Genomic DNA, 17,911 nt, shown 5'->3' on the forward strand with positions numbered 1-17,911 from the left:
ATACTCAGTGACTTTCAGACGACGCAATTTTAGACACTTATACCCTACTTGCACGCTACCAACAAGCCATCATGTCGGACGATCCTTTTCTCCAAGTCCAGTCGTAAGACACCAAGTTTCTACACAACACAAAACAAAACAATACTGATTTAAATAAAACAGCGAAGTCCTCAACACCCTCCAAACAACCCGCCCCCTCTACGCCTCCTTCCTCCGCATCCGCTCCCTGACCACCTCGTCCTCCAACCCGGAACTGCAACAATCGCGCACCGAGCTCGAATCCACACTGACCGACCTGCGCGCCGACCTGGCCGATCTGGTCGAGTCTGTGCGCGCCGTCGAACTCGATCCTTATCGCTATGGCCTCGAGCTTGACGAAGTCGAGCGCCGGCGCAAGTTTGTCGCCGAGGTGGGCGGCGAAATCGAGTCGATGGCGGGTGAGATGGCGAAATCGGTTGTTGAGCAGCAGCAGCAAGAACATGAACAACAACAACAAAGGAAAAATCAGTCGTTGCCGAATCCGGCAGAGTTTGATACGGATGATGATAATAATAACAACGAGAGAGGCGACTACTACTCGGCGTACGAAGAGCAGCGGCAGGTCGAGATGATGTCGAACCAGAACGAGCAGCTAGACGGCGTGTTTCGCACAGTCGGAACGCTGCGGCAGCAGGCTGATACGATGGGCAGGGAGTTGGAGGATCAGACTGTCTTGCTGGACGATGTTGATTTCCTGGCCGACAGGGTGGGCGGCAAGCTGGCCAGTGGGATGAAGAGGATAGGGACGATTGTGAAGAAGAACGAGGGTTTGTTTCTCTCTCTCTCTCTCTCTCTCTCTCTCTCTCTCTTTCAGACTTAAATTACTAACACATACTGTATAGATACGTATTCGTCCTGCTGCATTGCAGTTCTCATAACCGTGCTCATCCTCTTATTAATTTTGGTGATTGCATTGTGAGAGTAATATACAAAAATGGCAAACAAAGGAAATATCAATCATGGCATCCATCGACTTGTCATCGACTTGACACAAGCTCAGGTCTTGACCTTCTTGGAGGGAGGCAGGTCAGCCTCCTCCTCGTCCTCGTCGATCGACTCAATGTCCATCTCGTCGTCAAAGTCGTCAATGTCTTCATACGATTGAACTGTACATAGATAATAATCAGCACGAGACACACGAATATTAATGAAATGACAACAAACATACCATAAAGCTTGAGAGCGTTGGGCCAGAGCTCCTCGGCCAAGGCGATGGCGACCTCTTCTCCATCGGGGAAGACCTCGGCAGCCTCGAGGCTATCTTCTTCTTCATCGTAGTCATCATCCTCATCCTCATCCTCTTCGTCATCATCATCATCATCCTCAACCTTCTCCCCCTTTTCAATCTTCTGCCACCGCTCCAACTCCTCCTTCTCTGCGGCAACCGACTGCTCAGCAGTCGCGTTTCCGCCGCGGAATCCGAACCAGGCAAAGAAACTGACACCAGCGGGGCTGCTCGCCGCCAAACCGCTGTCATCATCCGCCTCGTCGTCCTCATCACCGGCAAAGGCCTCGGCCTCAACCTGCTCAAGCTTCTTCACCAGCTTCTCATACTCTGGCAACTTGACACGGTTCACTTTGGTATCCTTTTGCTCCGCCTCATACAAATCGCACGTAGCATCAAGCAACCCCTTTGTCAAATCCTGGTCCTTTTTCCAATTAATACGCACGGGGGCCGAGACATAGCCATCCCAGACACGACGCTTCCCTTTTTCCGTCTTGGTCACACTCTTGCGATAATAAAACTCCTTGACGAGTTTTGTGTTTGAAAAATAAGGGTTCTCATCACCCGAAGCAAACTCAAACACAAAGCGAACACTACGCGGGTCTCCGCCGTTGCCCTGGTCGTCGACCTCGAACCGCTCGACCGTCAGGTTTCGGAGACACTGCCCGATGACGGCGGCGTCTGTGGCCAGAATGTACTCGTCGACTTCTTGCGGCGCGTTGGCGAACACGCGTGGCCAAAAGTCGGCTTCTTGGAGCTCCTTGGAGGCTGCCAGTTCATTGCGTTTGGCGTAGAGGGGGCGCAGGGCGGGGATTTGCTTGCGCACTGGATATCGTTAGTTTTGACTTTTTTTTTAATAAAAAACAAAAAAAGAAAAGAAAAGAAAAGAAAAACGTACACTGCTCAATCTCGGCGCGCACAAACTCCTGCTCCAGCTGGGCGATCTTGCGTCCAGCCTCCCTAGGGATGGTGGGCAGGGAGATGAGGTCCTCGAGAGCACGGCCTTCGTCAGACATTTTTTTTTTTTTTTATTGTTATTCGTTTCGTGATAAATAAATAGATAAAAATGAGGGAAAAAGGTGATGGAGTGGAGGAAGGGGAAGAGAGGATGAAGCGATGAAATAATAATATGACAGCCCCAAACAAAAAATTCTTATTGAAAAAAAAAAAAAAAAAAGGTAAAGCTAGCAAGGTCCGGATTAGGGATAGCGTGTTTATGGAAGTGCCGTGATTGGTGGGTATTAAAGTGGCTCCCCACAGGTGCTGGAGCAGCCAATCAGAGTGTGGCCTGGGTTGCCATATAGCAACGACTTGTATTTAACATGAGAAAGTGAGAACTATAACTATTCATAAAAGCACAGTACGTATTCACAAGTATACTGATGATTTCAATATGAGAATCTATTCTCAACTACCAGTAACAATGTAGATACTAACAACAACACAGCCTCCAAACTCCGTCATCAATCAATTAACCCTAGGAAATAGCCCTAGTAACATAACCCTAGTGAACTTTTGTGGTGCGGACATCTTCCTCTTCCTAACCCAAACCGTGACGCCTGTAAAATAAAAGACATTCGTTAAAGAAACAAACAAACAAAGGTTGCTCCATTCGGGTTCCGTGCCGATATGCAAGTGAGGTAGGTGATGGTAGTACTGTATTTTATCCCCCGCGAAGAAAAACGCTGTGAAAAAAAAAAAAAAAAAAAAGGCAGACAGGTTGTGAACGCTGCAATGAAAAAAAGAAAAAAAAGAAGAAAAACAGATCACAGCATCCACTGTAACCCGTTGGCTTCTTCCTCCACGGGAAACACCTCGCGCGCGTATTCTTCCATGTCGCGCCAGCCCTGCCACAACCGTCGAGCCTCGTCGGTGACACGCTGCGACACGACGCCACCAGGGCCCTGCATCACGCCAGCACCAGCTCCCTTTCCGCCCGCGGGCCCAAGACCCTTGGGCGAGCCGGCGGCCGGGGTGTTGAACTCGGGGTGAGGGAAGTAGGGAGCCTCCAGCTCGCCAAACAGACGCGCCAGTCCGTCCAGCTGTTCTCGGTAGCCCGTTGGGATGTTGACTTTGATTTCGATCTTGGAGGTGTGGCGGTAGTGGCAGCGTCGGCCGAGGGCACGGGCAAAGGCATTGCACACTTGAATCGGGGACAGGGTCTCGAAGGTGAGGGCGATTCTAGACAAGTTAGTTAGCTGCTTTGTGCTACACTGATTTGATATATGGTATAATACCGATGACCGTTCCACTTCTGCGGCCCATCCTTGAAGATCTGGATCAAGGCAGGACCAACGTCATGCTCGGCGTCGAGCCAGGGCAGCGGCATATCTGGCGGAAAAGGAGCCGCCCATTCAAAACTGCCATCGGGCTGCAGCTCCATCTGGAAGAGCGGGTACGGGAGACTGGTGAAATTGTTGTTGTAGATTCCCGCATACACAAACGTGGCGGGGATACCCAGCTGGCGCACGTAGTTCTCGACGGTAAACTTGCACGCCCACATGGGCAGACCGGGCCAGGGGCCATGCACCGAGTGGTCCGGCATGCTGCTATAGACGTAATGCTGGATGGAGCCACCCCGCTTGGCGGCGTCGGCCAGCTGGCGGCCCATTGCGACCTCGTCGCCGGCCTGCGAGACGGTGTTGATAAAGGCCAGCTGGGCGCCCCGGAGCACCTCGTCCATCAGCGGCGCGTTGTCCAGCAGCGAGCCCTGGATCAGTGTGACATTGGGCAGGCTCTGCAGTTCGGCGGCAATCACGCCCTTCAAGGTGTGTGTGTGGGCGCGCACCGTATAGCCCAGGGCCGATGCGACGCGGATGAGCGATGCCGCCTGCCGGCCGGTGGCATTGACCACCGCAATGGTCTTGCTGTGTTGGGTCATTCGCGAAACTATCGATATGTGGTCGGGAGAAATGGGTGAATGGAGAGGGAAAAAAAAATAGAGGGGGGCGCGTGTTTTGTGTTTTGAGGTCGGCGGTTTCGGTCTCCACTATATATCACACACACAACGAAGAGTCGGCCACGCCACGATGATGACAGCAATAGAAACACAAACACAAGAATGAAGTTTCCAGGTCATGCGGCAACACAGAAACAGGGCGATGGTGCAATAATAGGCGAAGGAGCAGAAACAGAGCCAAGTGGAGGGCAAGTCTGTCTGACTCGAGGCTGCAGGGCTGCAAGATGTGCTAATGGATATTGAAGCTGACGAAATAAGAAATGCGAGCGAGCTCCACTGTTCTTGTTGTCCTTTTCTTCGACTTTGTTTCGAGTTCTCTGCACTATTATTTCCCGCTGATCTGATGCTGAATTTTTTTTTTTCCCCCGACGGAAATTTTTCTGGTTCGGGCGGAGCGGTTCCGGAAAGGCAGCCGGGCAGCAATCCTCACTTTTTTTTTGCTGGAATAGTATCCGCAAGAGGGGGGGGAAAAATTAAAAAATAAAATAAAAATAAAAAGGGCTAGACACGTCTGGGGAAGGAGGGGGAGAGGCGCTCGCTCCACCGGGTCTTGTTTTGTAGCTTGTGTCCGCTGTTCTGCTGTCTGTCTGTCTGGATGCTTCCTGTACAGCTCTGTATATATCTGTTGTCCGTCTGGCAAAGGAAGGACCTTCCGGATGCAGCCAACCCTCCAAGGTTGCTTCCAGGGCTGCAAGAGCCAGTCAACAATAAGGATCGCGTAATTGCGATGGAGAAGCAGAGGGCGCAGAAGACGACATCCAACCGACTATGGCATGCCGTTGCTGCAGTTCGTCCATTGACCTGCTTTTCCTTTACGTAACCAGGAACGACCTTGGCGGTAAGGAGAGTAGAGAATCCACTTGAGGGGGGGAAAATAAAAGGGCAAATTTTATGCAATTTCGGTTAATGGGGTTTTCTTTTTGCTTTTTTTTTTATCATCAAAAACTGCTCCTTGTCTGTTCCACTCTGTTGGGGTGGTCGTTGTGTTGTGTGTGGTGTAGAGAAATAGATTCGGGTTCTCGGTCTGGGGACTGGATCTTCAAGGTTAGCTGAGCAAATAATAAAATGGCGCAATCATGAAAAGACACACAAGAAAACGAGCCGGGTCTATAGTACACTTACTATGGCTCGTCTTTTCAGGACCGGACTCGGCGCGCTCGCCGTATAGAAAATGCCGAGTACACATGGGAAACAGGAGAGAAGGCGTCGGCCCCATGGCCAAAATGCCGCCTGCCAGCTGCCCCTCTCCTGAGAGACCGCGGGGTAGATAGCTGATAGTGCATGTGGTGAGAGATAGTGGTATACTGATAGCGGTACGACATGGCGGGGAAGAAGGTATGTATACAAGTCATATAATCCTAAAGTCGACATAGAATAGAACATATAAACACTACAGATCAGGGGCCCTCCTCCATATGTATTTAGGGCCCTCCAAGTTGCTTTTTCCTGCCTGCCTCATCCCACGCGATAAACATGCCTTTATCTCGATCTTTATCTCTATCTTTATTCTCTGCCGATGCCGGCCGGGCTTATCGCCGCCGGTGACGTCGCGCACGTTATTACGTGCAAGGAGAGATAAGGCCCGCGCTAGTCCCGATTGGGATCCGCGGAGATGTTCAGACCTGCCAAGAAAGCAGCGACACAGACAGGAAGGAGCCAGCCCGGCCGGTGGGGCGGCGCCTGCCTTGTTTGTTTCTCTTGTTCTCTTGTTTCTCCAACGCTTTATTACTATGTGTATAGCATCACGGCGCTGACCCCGCCATCGTCGTCCACGACCAGTCCTCCGCCTCGTCCTGCTCGCGCTCCTTGAGCGTCTTTGCGCGCACCCCGGCCTGCGCCCACACCCCCGGTCGCTGGCGCGCCTGCATCTCGGCTACTGGCCGCTCGTCGCCGTGCAGATGCGCCCCGGACTTGCGCAGCAGCACCACGTGTTCCGACAGCCCGGCGCTGGCTGCCAGGAAGAGCGGCGTGCGCCCGGCACTGTTGCGCAGATGCACCGATGCGCCTTGCAGCAGAAAGTATCGCAGGATCTCCAGCGAGGGCGAGTGTGCCGCGATGTGCTGACTTGTTAGTATCTCCAAAAAACTTCAACTTTGAATGAGAAGACGTACCACCGGCGTGTTGCCCGAGTAGTCGGCGTCGTTGAGAATCCAGATATTCTCCGCCTGCACCTGCTCCTTCACCTTTTCGAGATCCCCCTGCGCAATCGCATACCCCAGCGCTGTCAGGGCCGTCAGTCGCGCCGACAGCGCCCCGTCCGGATGCCGAAAGACTGTCTGGGAGTGATTCGTGAGCTCGCCGCGATGCGATACTGCCATCTCCTTGGCCACTGATTCCGGCGTCGACTCGGGCTGCGCCAGGAGGTACGCCATCTTGGTCAGCGCTGCCTCTGTCGTCATGTCCTGTCCAGCCACAACGCCTGCTCGGAATAGCGTCATGCCGGGCGCATACACTGGGCTGACATGGCCCGAGAGACCTATGCGTTGTTAATTCCACAGCTTCACTTATAAAGTACAGGAAGGAAGGACCACAAACACTGGGTAATATTCACAATGACAATCCCGCGCTGAATCGCACTAGCCAGCACCTTGGTCATGGCATTATCTTTCCCTCCTGGCGCATTGCCCGCACCAAACGTCTCCAGCACGAGCCCTCGCAACCCATCCAGCCTCAACACCGCATCCACCATTTCCGGCTGAATCCCCGGGAAAATGCGCAGACAGGCGACGTGGCTGGTGTCCAAGTTGGTGCGGATGCTGAAATGCTCGAGGCTGGTCGGCCGACGCACGAGATCCCAGTTGACCAGCGTGCGCATCGACGTGGTGACAGCCAGGGGCGGCGCATTGGGCGAATCAAAGGCGGCAAAGTCGCTGGCAGCCACTTTGGTCGCTCGATTCCCGCGAAACAGCTTGTAGTTGAAGTAGAGACATACTTCGGGGATCATGAAATGGCCGGCCACGACCAGGCTGCCCAGTAGATTGTCCGAGGCGTCGTTTTGTAGCTCCAGCATGGGCGCCTGTGATCCGGTCAGGATGACGGGCTTTCCCAGCTCTTGCAGCATGAAGCTCAGCGCCGAGCACGTATAAGCCAAGCTATCAGTCCCGTGCTGCAATAATTAGTGAATGAATATAATAATCAGTAGAGTAATATTTTGTTAATAAAGAACTTACCAAAACGACAAACGCATCAAACAGCGTATAGTTATTATAAACCGCCTGCGCAATCTCGGCCCACCCCTTGGAGTCAATCGAGCTACTATCCAACAACTCCTCAAACTCGAGCACTGTATATCGCACCTGCCGCTCATACAAACTGGGCGGCGTGCGCAGACTCGGATACGATTTTGTTTCCCCAGACGCATCCACGACAACCTTCATGGGCATATGCGGGCCAGCGCTCCCATCGTTGAAGCTGGGGATTTTGGCAAGGCAGGTTTCTTGAAACCCGCGCGCGGGCACAAACCCGGCGGGCGAGCGCTGCATGCAGATTGTGCCGCCGGTCATGATGATGAGGACTTGGGACTCGGGGGCCGAGCTGGAGAGGTGGTGGTTTTCCATTTTTTTTTGTGTATCAAATTCAACCAGAATTAAAACTTGCGTGGTCAAATGCCATGATACGCGATAAGTTGTACAACTATCAGGTCAGTGAGAGTAGTCGGAATGGAGGTGAGAAAGTTGACGTTTTTCGGAGCCCCACAAATAGGGAATTTGCGTCTCGTAACGGGAATCCACTATGTTGCCTGGCTAAGATGTGTTTGGATTTTAGCATTTTATATTCAGACAGAAATATAATAGTCATCATTGAATCAACAATGTCAGTCAGATATTCCCGATTAGACTAGCGTGGTTGGCCTACTCCAAGAGATCTATGGTTAAATATTAATATCATCACGATCGATAATCTAGTCATGCTTGACTGCTGCATGTAATTAAGGACATGAAATGTTAAATGTCACCCCATCAGCAATATATTAATAACAATCACCCCTAACCCTAAGAGGAAGGCCACCCTGGTGTATACACTCGGGCTATTAGTAGTATCTCGCGTTTACACAACGCTAGCAATTTCCTAGCAGTTTCAGAAACAGCCCCAGCCAATAAACACAGCAACACGGCGTCAACCTGCAACGCCGAAGCCAGCACTAGAGGCTTGAGATGATATTATCAGCTCGGCAGATCCATGTAACTTGGCTGACAAAGTGTAACCGTGCAAAGTCAGCTCATACCTACATGGTAGTACAATCAATATAAACAAATAAATACGTAGACAAGAATGCGACATCGACATCGTACAGGATTCCATTCCGATCTACTTGGTACTGACTGCGTGGCAAAAAGGAGCTTGTTGTGATTGGCCGAATGGGCGGGCAGATCGACCACTCGCAGTAGAGAGTTAATAAGAGACTAGCCAATCAGTAGATGGAATACTGCATGGCTGCATGCCGATTGGCCGAGGACCGGCCGTGTCCCTTGCTCGCGGCCCCACGGGCCCCACCCGTGCCCCTGGGTCTCATTCCGCCCGGGGCCAATCAGCGTGCGGAATGAGTCCGTATACTCTTTACTACTATTTCCTATTATTTTCTATTATTCTGTCCCTGCAGAATCTGTCTGGAATACATGTAGAATATGTATGTAGAATAATGGATTATATATATATATATATATGTATATAAATAAATAAACAATAAATATATTTGTTGATATCATAGCCAGGGATGCCGTACTATCATTGTCCACCATCGGACTATATCATGTATACAAACAACTTCCTGATTGGGCACCGCCAGATCGCGCCGCCGTCTCATGTGCCAAGCCCGCCAACATTCTCGCCGCCGCCCTTCTTTCCCTTCTTCCTCCCCTTCATCTCCTTCTTATGCCCTTTGCTTCCGCTTGTTTACCTTCTTCGCTTCTCTTCTTTCGACATTCGTCTTTGCCTGTTCGCCAAACCCCTTCGAGGTTGACCTCGATATTCACTCCTTCAACCCCCTCACTCGTTTGAATCTGCCGCCTGGAAGTGACAGCCGTTCTCTTCTCATCACCCTCGCTCGCTGAATTGACTTGACTCGCAAGACCGAGCCTCTGTCATTCTTTACTACGAGTCTGTGACTTGTCTGCCATATGCAACTATACAGACTGGATCTGTTCTGACTCGACATATCTTACTCGTCTGAACTCGCCATTTAGAAACAAACACCTCTTGTTTCGTTTCAACAATGACCCGTGTCTTGGCTACTTCGTTGGCCATCGCGGTCGCCTTTGTCTCCCTCGCCGATGCCGCCTCCAACAACTTCTGGCGTCTGCCATGCATGAGCCGCTCTGGCGCTGCTCGCATGGATCCTCTCATGGCTCCCGGCAAGACGAGCGACCATCTGCACACCATCTTTGGCTCTGGAGGTATTGTCTGCTGCAACAAAGCCCCGGCTGTTAGTTACTGACAGTATACTATATAGGCTTCTCCGAAAGCGTCACGCAGGCCGACCTGCTGGACTCTGACTGCACCTCGTGCGAGGTCACACAGGACAGATCCGCCTACTGGACTCCGCCGCTCATGTTCAAATACCCCAACGGCTCGACCGTCATGGTCAACCAGGACGGCGGCATGTTGGCCTATTACTTTGTTTATGGCGAGGACCCCAAGCCTTTCCCCGAGGGCTTCCGCATGATGGCCGGCAACCAGTTTCTGCGCAACTTTACTGGCCCTGTGCCCGACCCTGCTAAATCAGACTGGACTGCTGATGAGCAGACCCAGTTCTCGCTGTCGCAAAAGGCCCTTGGCTTCAACTGTTTGCACTACAATACCACCGACGAGGGCTCGCTGCAGCGCCATTACCTGCCTGAAAAATCCTTCCTGGACGAAAACTGCTGGGACGGTCTCCGCCTGGAGCTCATGTTTCCGTCGTGCTGGAATGGCAAGGATGTGGACAGCACTGATCACAAGTCGCACATGGCCTACCCCAATCTCGTCAATGACGGTACTTGCCCGGATGGATTTGAAACTCGCCTGGTCAGTCTCTTTTTTGAAACAAAATACGACACCCAGGATTTCGCCGGCGTCGACGGCGAGTTTATCTTTTCGATGGGAGACCCTACGGGCTACGGATACCACGGCGATTTCATCCAGGGCTGGCAAACTGGTTTCCTCGAACAGGCCATGTCTGGATGCACCAATCCTTCTGGCCAGGTACAAGACTGCCCGTTGTTTAACACGCAAAGCAATGAAGAAGCTGCGTCCTGCCAATTCCCTGTCCCGTCGGCCCTCAAAGAGGAAAACCCGCTTTTCAATCTGCACGGTTTGCTTGGTGATGTGCCCATTCAACTCGGCCCTGCGCAGGCGACGCTTTACGGAGAGGCAGCCTCGGCGCTGGCGACTGGTCTGGGTATCATCGCTACATCGGTTGCCGACGCCGTCTCGTCTATCCTGCCAGCTGCGCCTAACCCACCTGTTGAGGCTCACCCAACAACTACAGCCCCGCCAGTAGTCTCTGCCAAACAAAACGCCAATGTCGCTCAGGCCGCGCCGACCACGACCACGACATCTGCGCCGCCTCCGCCTCCTCCCGCTCCTACTACTATCATCACCACAACCTCCCCGGTCCAGCCTGTTCCCACCACAATCGAGAAAGCCGTCGAGTTCGACATCGTCTATATCGACCAAGAGGTGGTTGTCCAGCTGGGCGACAATGGCGTCCCGCTCACCACTCTTGCACCCGTCGACCGTACTGTCAGCACGCTGACAACCTCATCCACGACGACTATCACCGAGCTGGTCACCCCTACCGCGGCTGCAGCGAAGCGAGACCAGCTGCCAGGACACATCCGCCCTCCTTTCCATCGCCATAGTCACCATCGCCGTCACGGTGCGCGACACTAGACACTAGCGGATGTGTGGTTGTTGTGAAGTTTAACATCTTCGAGACATTTGACACTGTTTCTTCTTTTCTTCTCTTCGGATCGCGGAGGCTTCATGTACCTAGTTGTTTAACAATTGACTGATACCCTTGTTATCTGTCGCTGTACAAAGGTAGTTGTTGTATAAAGTAATAGCAGTAGTAATGGTAGTAACTAGTCCCGTAGTTGTCTAGCGGAGTCTCGGCAGAGGAATTTCCCAAAAAGGAAGGTGGGTTGTTCTCTTTGCGCGATATTAATACTATTGCGTCTTCCTGTCTGCGCGGGGTAATTTTGCTACCTTGCTAACTCATTATGAGTCAGTCACCCCGCGCGGCTTAGCTGTTGAAGCTTGAAACAGTCTGCAACGACATGAACATTAATATTAATAATTGCGCCATTGCTGTTGTTATGGAGGGGCTAAACTAATTGGCTTTGCTCGGCCCTGCACGTTTAAAACATCCCTGTCCCGGTTAAAATATCCCTGCCCCTCAAACACACTTCTTCCATCTTGGCCAACCTTGAATAATCAACCATATTCATTCATTCATTTAATCATTCAATCAATCAATCAATCAATCAATCAATCCTTCGCCATGGCTGAAAACCTCCCTCCAATGCAATACCGCTTCCTCGGGCGAACCGGGCTCAAGGTCTCGGCCATTTCGCTGGGCGGATGGCTCACGTACGGCGGCCATGTTGATGATGGTAATTACTGACCAGATAGTAGTAGTGGTAGTAGCTAACTTGCGAGCAGAAAAAACATACTCGTGCATGAAGGCCGCCTACGACGTTGGCGTCAATTTCTTCGACACCGCCGAGGGATATGAAGGAGGCAAGTCGGAGATCATCATGGGCCAGGCTATCAAAAAGTTTGGCTGGAAGCAGCAGGACCTGGTCATTTCGACAAAGGTATCTTTTCCTTTTTTTATAAAAGTCTGGTTGTATAAGCTAAACAAGTCAGATCTATCACGGCCAAGCAAATGCCGCCAACCCCGCCAACCCGCTCAACAACAAAGGCCTCTCGCGCAAACACGTTATCGAAGGCTTGGATCTGTCCCTGAAGCGCCTGGACCTGCCCTATGTCGACATTGTCTACGCCCACCGCCCGGACCGTCAGACGCCCATTGAAGAGGTTGTGCGCGCGTTCAACCACGTTATCAACCAGGGCAAGGCATTCTACTGGGGCACCTCTGAATGGTCCGCCAGCGAGATTGCATCTGCCTGGCGCGTCGCCGACAAACTGGGTCTCATCGGCCCCGTTGTCGAGCAGCCACAGTACAACCTCCTAGCGCGCGAGCGTGTCGAGGCCGAGTACCGTTGGCTATACGCCGAGCACGGTCTGGGTTTAACCGTCTTCTCGCCGCTGAAACAGGGGATCCTGACGGGCAAGTACAACGATGTCGCCGCGCCGCCTCCGGGGTCGCGACTCGCCGAGGGCGATGGCCGCAGCGCTTTCATTACAAACTTCGCAAAGACCTTTGGCGACGAGACATGGAAGGCGAACCTGGCTGTTGTCGCGCGCCTGAAGCCTATTGCCGAGGAGCTGGGTGCCACTCTCGCCCAGTTGGCGCTTGCGTGGGCGCTCAAGAATCCGAATGTCTCGTCGCTTATCACGGGTGCCTCGCGTCCGGAGCAGGTGTTTGAGAATGTCAAGGCGCTTGCCGTGGTTGATAAGCTGACGCCGGAGATTTTGGCAAAGATTGAAGAGGCTGCCCAGAACGCGCCTGAAGCGCAGCCGCTGCGTTTTGTATAGATTCGTTACAGTACAGTATATATGATTCCCATATATAGTAAAATGTAAATAGCATACAACTAGTCGTTGATATACTTTTCGTACACATCTGCATAAAACTTCCTGCCCACGTCTCGATGCGACCGGATCTTGGTACGCAGCTGCGACTCGCCCCAGGTATTGTATTTGCCTTTTAAAAACGGCGAGTCAATATCTTCTTCCAGACTCCTCCTCTGTCGTCGCGGCTGAAAATATTCCTTCAGTGTGTCCACAGCTTCCTGTTTTGTCAAATCCCCTCTAACCCCCTGAAAAAACGGAATACTAAATCTCTCGTCCTGGCCCGAGAGTACTCGATGGATAGTCGCCTTGCACACCCCATTGGTGACGACTTCAAACGCTTGTCCGATATTCACGACAAATGTGCCCGGCACGTTTGGCACGTCGATCCACTGGCCCTCGCGATTGAGCGCTTGTAGTCCCTTGATATGGGGCGGTGATGCCTGGAGGAGAAACGTCCACCAGCCAGAGGAGTCTTTGTGCGGACCGACACCTTGCCTGCTGTCATCAGATAAGGAAGATGAAGATACAGCAGGATAATGCACGAGTTTGAGTCGGTGCTGCTCTGACAAAAACGGGAAAAACATTTCTGGCAAAGGAAGCCCCAACGCCTCGGCGACAAGACGCAGAAACCGCTCGCCCAGCTGTGTCAGTTCGCGGATGTAGCGCTCGACAATAGGGCGGAGACTGGGGTATTCGGCTGGCCACTTTTTTTTTTTTTTTTTTTCCAACTATTTAATATCATCGATTCATCCAGAGTTGAAAATGAAGGGGAAATACCTGGTTCGGCCCCTTTAATCGCTCATACAAAGCCATTCCATTCTCCGCACTCCATGTCTGCGGTAACTCGGTTGCGTATTCGACTTGTTCGCGGCAATCGAGTTTGCCGGCTGTTGTTTCGGCGCCGACGCTGCTGTATCCCAAGAAATGGGGGGAGTGGTGTAGTGCGATGGCTTCTTTGGCGGTATCGGTTAGAGAAAAAAGATGGGGAAGGGCATTGACGAGGTCGGTGATTGCGTCGGCAGGGACCCCGTGGTTGTGTATGTATAAGAAGCCGACTGAGGTTAATGCGTGGTGGAGTTGGGAGAGTTGGTGTTGTTTGTTGGTGGTGGGGGACAGGTCGATACTGGGGATGGAGGTGAACGAGGTCGACATGTTTCTATGTTGAATACAAGTAGATGTTTGTCAATGTTGTCAAGAATTAAATTATTGTAGAAATAACCATCAGAGAATCACGTCATCCATGCAGAACCCCGCAAGCTAACCAAGATTACATGTACTCTAATACTATTTTTGGAGTGCAAAAGAATCGTTCGATGCTCGCTTACACGCCTTACTATATTCGTAGTTGAAGATCCCACATAGATCATTTCTCTGGGAGTTCCTTTGGCTAACGCTGTAAACACAATGATGTAGAATGTTCTTGCAGAATGTTTCAATCTTTGGAAGATCAAGTAAATCCTGGTATGACCAGGGTTTTTCCAAGATAACCTGGACTTGTTCCGGTGTTGCGGTCAGAAACTCATGCATCCATGGATATGTTCAGTATCGAAAGTACGGAAAGTATGAGCAGATTGATGACAATGTTTGCCGGATCATAATGTTAGAAAACACTTGTCCCAGACGACAGCCGGCCACGTCCGCGTCAATGTCCTTTGGTAATTCATTTTTTTTTTGACTGCTTCACGGGAGTATGCTTGCTTCATAGTGGAGATTGAAGATTCTCAGCATGTTAGCTGCCAACCAAAAAAGCCTTTCGACAAAATATGATCCAGCTGAATAGACTCGAAGACTCGGTGGACTTGGTAGAATCGATGGACTTGGTGTCACTGGGTAGCAGATGAATTTCGGTGGGCATGGCTAATACGTCGAGGCTCATTTTATGAGATATGATTTTGAGGTTGAGGTGAAAATTCATTCTTGCGTGCAAAACAACCATGGAGGTTCCTGGGGTGAGAGATGTTGCCTGTCATAATAGAAACACCCAAGCCAGAACGTATTCCACATAATAAAGGCATGGGCTGTGAAGATACCCTTTTGATGCCATCTAGCTCAGCTCTGATGGCTGAGACGTGAATAAAGGTTGTTAGCATATTTGTAGCTATATACAATCCATAATTCAAGCCGCATTGAGTATCAAAATCATACTCAGATGCTATTTTCTCCGAAATCGAGTTTTCATGGTTTGGTGGAAGCTGAATTTGAAACTATTCCATGATAAAGGCGGCTTGTCGACGTGTTGACGGATTCCAACCCTTCCACGGTTAAGGCCGCCATGTCCTCTCTAGCCTTAATTGTGTCCTTTACGGCCTTCACCTGGTCCTTGAACATCGGCCATTGTAGATTCGTTGTTGTGCCACGTCTTGACAGGAGCGCCTAAGTTCCCGCTGAAGAAAAGATGCGTGCATCCTCGGATGCTGGGGAGAGCAAGTAAATACAAAAAACCGTGAGTACAGTGATATGACTGTTTCATCAGTAGGCATAGAGATAGTAAAAGATGTATATAGACTCGAAAATTTCGAGTCCTCCGTACATCCATTGAGGAGCTTTGTCTTCAACGCAGGCGACATTTCAGCTAATGTCATTGCTGGAAGGTCCCAAGTATAGAGAGGCTTTGGAAAAGCCAGCCAACGAAACTCAAAGTATCCAGACTCTTATAATGAATACTTCTGCCTGGTCCCCATGGCTGCGAGAAACCTGTAAGCAAAGATCTTTGATACGAAGCAGAGTTACTTGGAGCAATTGTTAGTCAATGGACGCACGGTCCAGTGACTCGAGCAGACGAGTAGCAACAAGGGTAACTGAAGAACCAAAATTGCAAGACACGGGGTTAGAAGAAAGAGGAACAAGTTCTTTGTCCCATGCGTGTCGAGCGACATCGACAATGGCTTTCTGTCCTGCTCCTGAGGCTGGTGTTCTGATATGAAACACATTGGTTACCAGGTGTTTTTTTGGCAAATTAAAATCCAAAACTTTTCTGCTCGATTCTCTTAGGGAAGGCCACGGTGAGCTGGGCTTTGGAGTACCACCAGGCGTGCCCAGGAAGTTTCGCTAAGTTTCGCCGCGGGTGAATGCTTGGTATTCCCAGGCGCGCTGCATGATTCCCTATTGCATAACTTGCGTATAGCTTTGATGTATGCGTACTCTGAGTAGATCGCGCTTTCGATCGAAATTACGAGTTCGTCTACTAGGTTGCCGTGCTTGTCCGAAGAAGTGCAATGATGTACATAGATCTTCACCCATTGGATATAGTGGTCGACAACCATGCGGGCTTTGCGGACGATGAGGTGATGGGTGGCGAGCGTGGTTGCCATCCTCCAGTCGGTCAATTTCATCACACAGTTTCTGTCGGATGGAATCATCGTCCATAACGCAAGCTATCTTCAAAGTTAGCAGGGTATGGACGTCAAGAACACAATATACTTACTTTCAGGAAGACTAGATGTTTCGATAGATCAGGTCCGACACAGCGCGTACGGAAAAAACGGGATTCAGTACTCCTGATCTGGCGTGATTTCTTGAATTGCTTGCAGGAAACAGACCAAGATACTGTTTGTAGGGGTTTCGTCGAGATTTGAACCCAGTACTCGATAACGGGCGTTGATCTTCGACCTCGTCGGATCGTTTTCTGATCAATAATCGTGTCGAATTCATATCTTTTGACACCATCGACGCCAACCCGTTGTATGTCGAGCTGCTCAGATATGCTCTGAAAGTTGAGTAAAAGCTCCTGATGAAATAGGAATTCTTCGGATTTCATTCAAATAGCTCTGAAAGTCCGCCGATGCTTGTAAGGCCTGTCTGGCCTTTTGGTGCTTTTATCCAATATCGAGGCAAGTAGAGTAAGATAAACGGCGATGCTTCTCAGAAATAGTTCTGAGGAGCATAATTGCTTTTGCCCAATCTTGGAAGCGGATTTCAACTTGCAAGCAATCGAGAGTGACTTCTTAATGCTTCAGTTATAGCGAAGCCTAGTGTCAACTCGTCGACTGTCGCCGCACTGGTTGCTTTGATAGCTCTCCAAGACGCTAGATATGAAAAAGAGAAAGAACTTGAGATAATCCTCCCTTAACAGGGTCTTCGATATGTTTTCGAATTCACCGCCCACATCACCGGTTTCTGTCTGGTCCTGGTTGAGGTTCCAGGCGATATGCCTGGCTGATCTCAAATGCCGTTTTTGTCATTTCAGATCTAAACTCGCTGGGGCTCATTTCCTTGTGGCTGGCATGCTTTGATGCATTGGTCTTAAATCAAGACATGAGTACACCGAGCAGTTTATTCCAGAGCAAAAAGACTGAACGTCATTTATAAAACTCGGCCAATGGGCAAGTGCCCAATAAAGTGCTTGACGTGTGGAGGACAGAGCTTTTTGTGTGGTGGTTTCCCACCAAAACGTCAGGCAATGGCTCTTGGGCCATGGCCAAAGCTCGTTGTGCCATGCAAAAAATCCCCGACCTTTGCGCGGAGTTTCCTTGGAACGTGCAGTTTAATTTCGATGTTATCTGATCCTCTTTTTGATATCAACCGTAATTCCACTCCTTCAATGTCATCTCGGCCAGTATCTATTGATACACCAAGCGATGTCTTTCTCAAGTTTTGCCCTAGCTTTGAGTATCCACTATAGGCCCTGACTTGGTATCTTGACAACAAGGAGCTGTAGCGAGGTTCCGGTGTTCCTGAACAAAAACTAGCATCTGCGCGGCTTCCCACATGTTAGTTCAACGCCATCGTGTGCCACTGAACGACATAATTCCATGTGGCATTGTGGCCAGAGCCCAGCAGGAATCGTACTTCGGAGAAGAGTGACTCCCTATCGAGGCGGTCGTCAATAGTTGACGACGGAGGTGAAGACCGGTCCCGGGGTCAAAAGCCGCTCAGATCCCAGGCATCTAGCGAACTGACTTTTCGTTTTGAAGTCAGCACAAGGAGGGTCCTTGGTTCGTAGGACACGCTACCAATTGTAAGGGTAACCTTGGTATGGAGATGAAAGATGAGAAATTCGCGTAGGCGTC

General features: G+C 50.7%; 8 protein-coding genes across 8 annotated transcripts; 3 read left to right on the plus strand and 5 right to left on the minus strand.

Moving 5' to 3' along the window:
* Positions 1-71: 71 nt before the first annotated feature.
* TRUGW13939_10789 (uncharacterized protein) lies at positions 72-958 on the plus strand (the record flags this gene model as incomplete). Its single annotated transcript, XM_035493899.1, has 3 exons — positions 72-103; positions 163-806; positions 882-958. 3 exons carry the CDS (start codon positions 72-74, stop codon positions 956-958), a joined length of 753 nt encoding a protein of 250 aa, XP_035349792.1.
* Positions 959-1,035: 77 nt separating this feature from the next.
* On the minus strand, positions 1,036-2,280 carry TRUGW13939_10790 (uncharacterized protein; the record flags this gene model as incomplete). Its single annotated transcript, XM_035493900.1, has 3 exons — positions 1,036-1,145; positions 1,208-2,089; positions 2,163-2,280. The coding sequence occupies 3 exons, from the start codon at positions 2,278-2,280 to the stop codon at positions 1,036-1,038; spliced, it is 1,110 nt and encodes a 369-aa protein (XP_035349793.1).
* Positions 2,281-3,030: 750 nt separating this feature from the next.
* On the minus strand, positions 3,031-4,145 carry TRUGW13939_10791 (uncharacterized protein; the record flags this gene model as incomplete). The annotated part of the gene is made up of 2 exons (XM_035493901.1): positions 3,031-3,445; positions 3,502-4,145. 2 exons carry the CDS (start codon positions 4,143-4,145, stop codon positions 3,031-3,033), a joined length of 1,059 nt encoding a protein of 352 aa, XP_035349794.1.
* Positions 4,146-5,965: 1,820 nt separating this feature from the next.
* Positions 5,966-7,780, minus strand: TRUGW13939_10792 (uncharacterized protein; the record flags this gene model as incomplete). Its single annotated transcript, XM_035493902.1, has 4 exons — positions 5,966-6,283; positions 6,335-6,699; positions 6,759-7,329; positions 7,394-7,780. 4 exons carry the CDS (start codon positions 7,778-7,780, stop codon positions 5,966-5,968), a joined length of 1,641 nt encoding a protein of 546 aa, XP_035349795.1.
* A 1,655-nt stretch (positions 7,781-9,435) lies between these two features.
* Positions 9,436-11,093, plus strand: TRUGW13939_10793 (uncharacterized protein; the record flags this gene model as incomplete). The annotated part of the gene is made up of 2 exons (XM_035493903.1): positions 9,436-9,616; positions 9,673-11,093. 2 exons carry the CDS (start codon positions 9,436-9,438, stop codon positions 11,091-11,093), a joined length of 1,602 nt encoding a protein of 533 aa, XP_035349796.1.
* Positions 11,094-11,703: 610 nt separating this feature from the next.
* Positions 11,704-12,863, plus strand: TRUGW13939_10794 (uncharacterized protein; the record flags this gene model as incomplete). Its single annotated transcript, XM_035493904.1, has 3 exons — positions 11,704-11,815; positions 11,865-12,019; positions 12,072-12,863. 3 exons carry the CDS (start codon positions 11,704-11,706, stop codon positions 12,861-12,863), a joined length of 1,059 nt encoding a protein of 352 aa, XP_035349797.1.
* A 59-nt stretch (positions 12,864-12,922) lies between these two features.
* TRUGW13939_10795 (uncharacterized protein) lies at positions 12,923-14,054 on the minus strand (the record flags this gene model as incomplete). Its single annotated transcript, XM_035493905.1, has 2 exons — positions 12,923-13,606; positions 13,680-14,054. The coding sequence occupies 2 exons, from the start codon at positions 14,052-14,054 to the stop codon at positions 12,923-12,925; spliced, it is 1,059 nt and encodes a 352-aa protein (XP_035349798.1).
* Positions 14,055-15,644: 1,590 nt separating this feature from the next.
* TRUGW13939_10796 (uncharacterized protein) lies at positions 15,645-16,659 on the minus strand (the record flags this gene model as incomplete). Its single annotated transcript, XM_035493906.1, has 3 exons — positions 15,645-15,816; positions 16,044-16,276; positions 16,327-16,659. The coding sequence occupies 3 exons, from the start codon at positions 16,657-16,659 to the stop codon at positions 15,645-15,647; spliced, it is 738 nt and encodes a 245-aa protein (XP_035349799.1).
* Positions 16,660-17,911: the final 1,252 nt, after the last annotated feature.

Source organism: Talaromyces rugulosus, chromosome VI, assembly GCF_013368755.1.
Source record: "Talaromyces rugulosus chromosome VI, complete sequence".
Taxonomy (NCBI): Eukaryota; Fungi; Ascomycota; class Eurotiomycetes; order Eurotiales; family Trichocomaceae; genus Talaromyces; species Talaromyces rugulosus.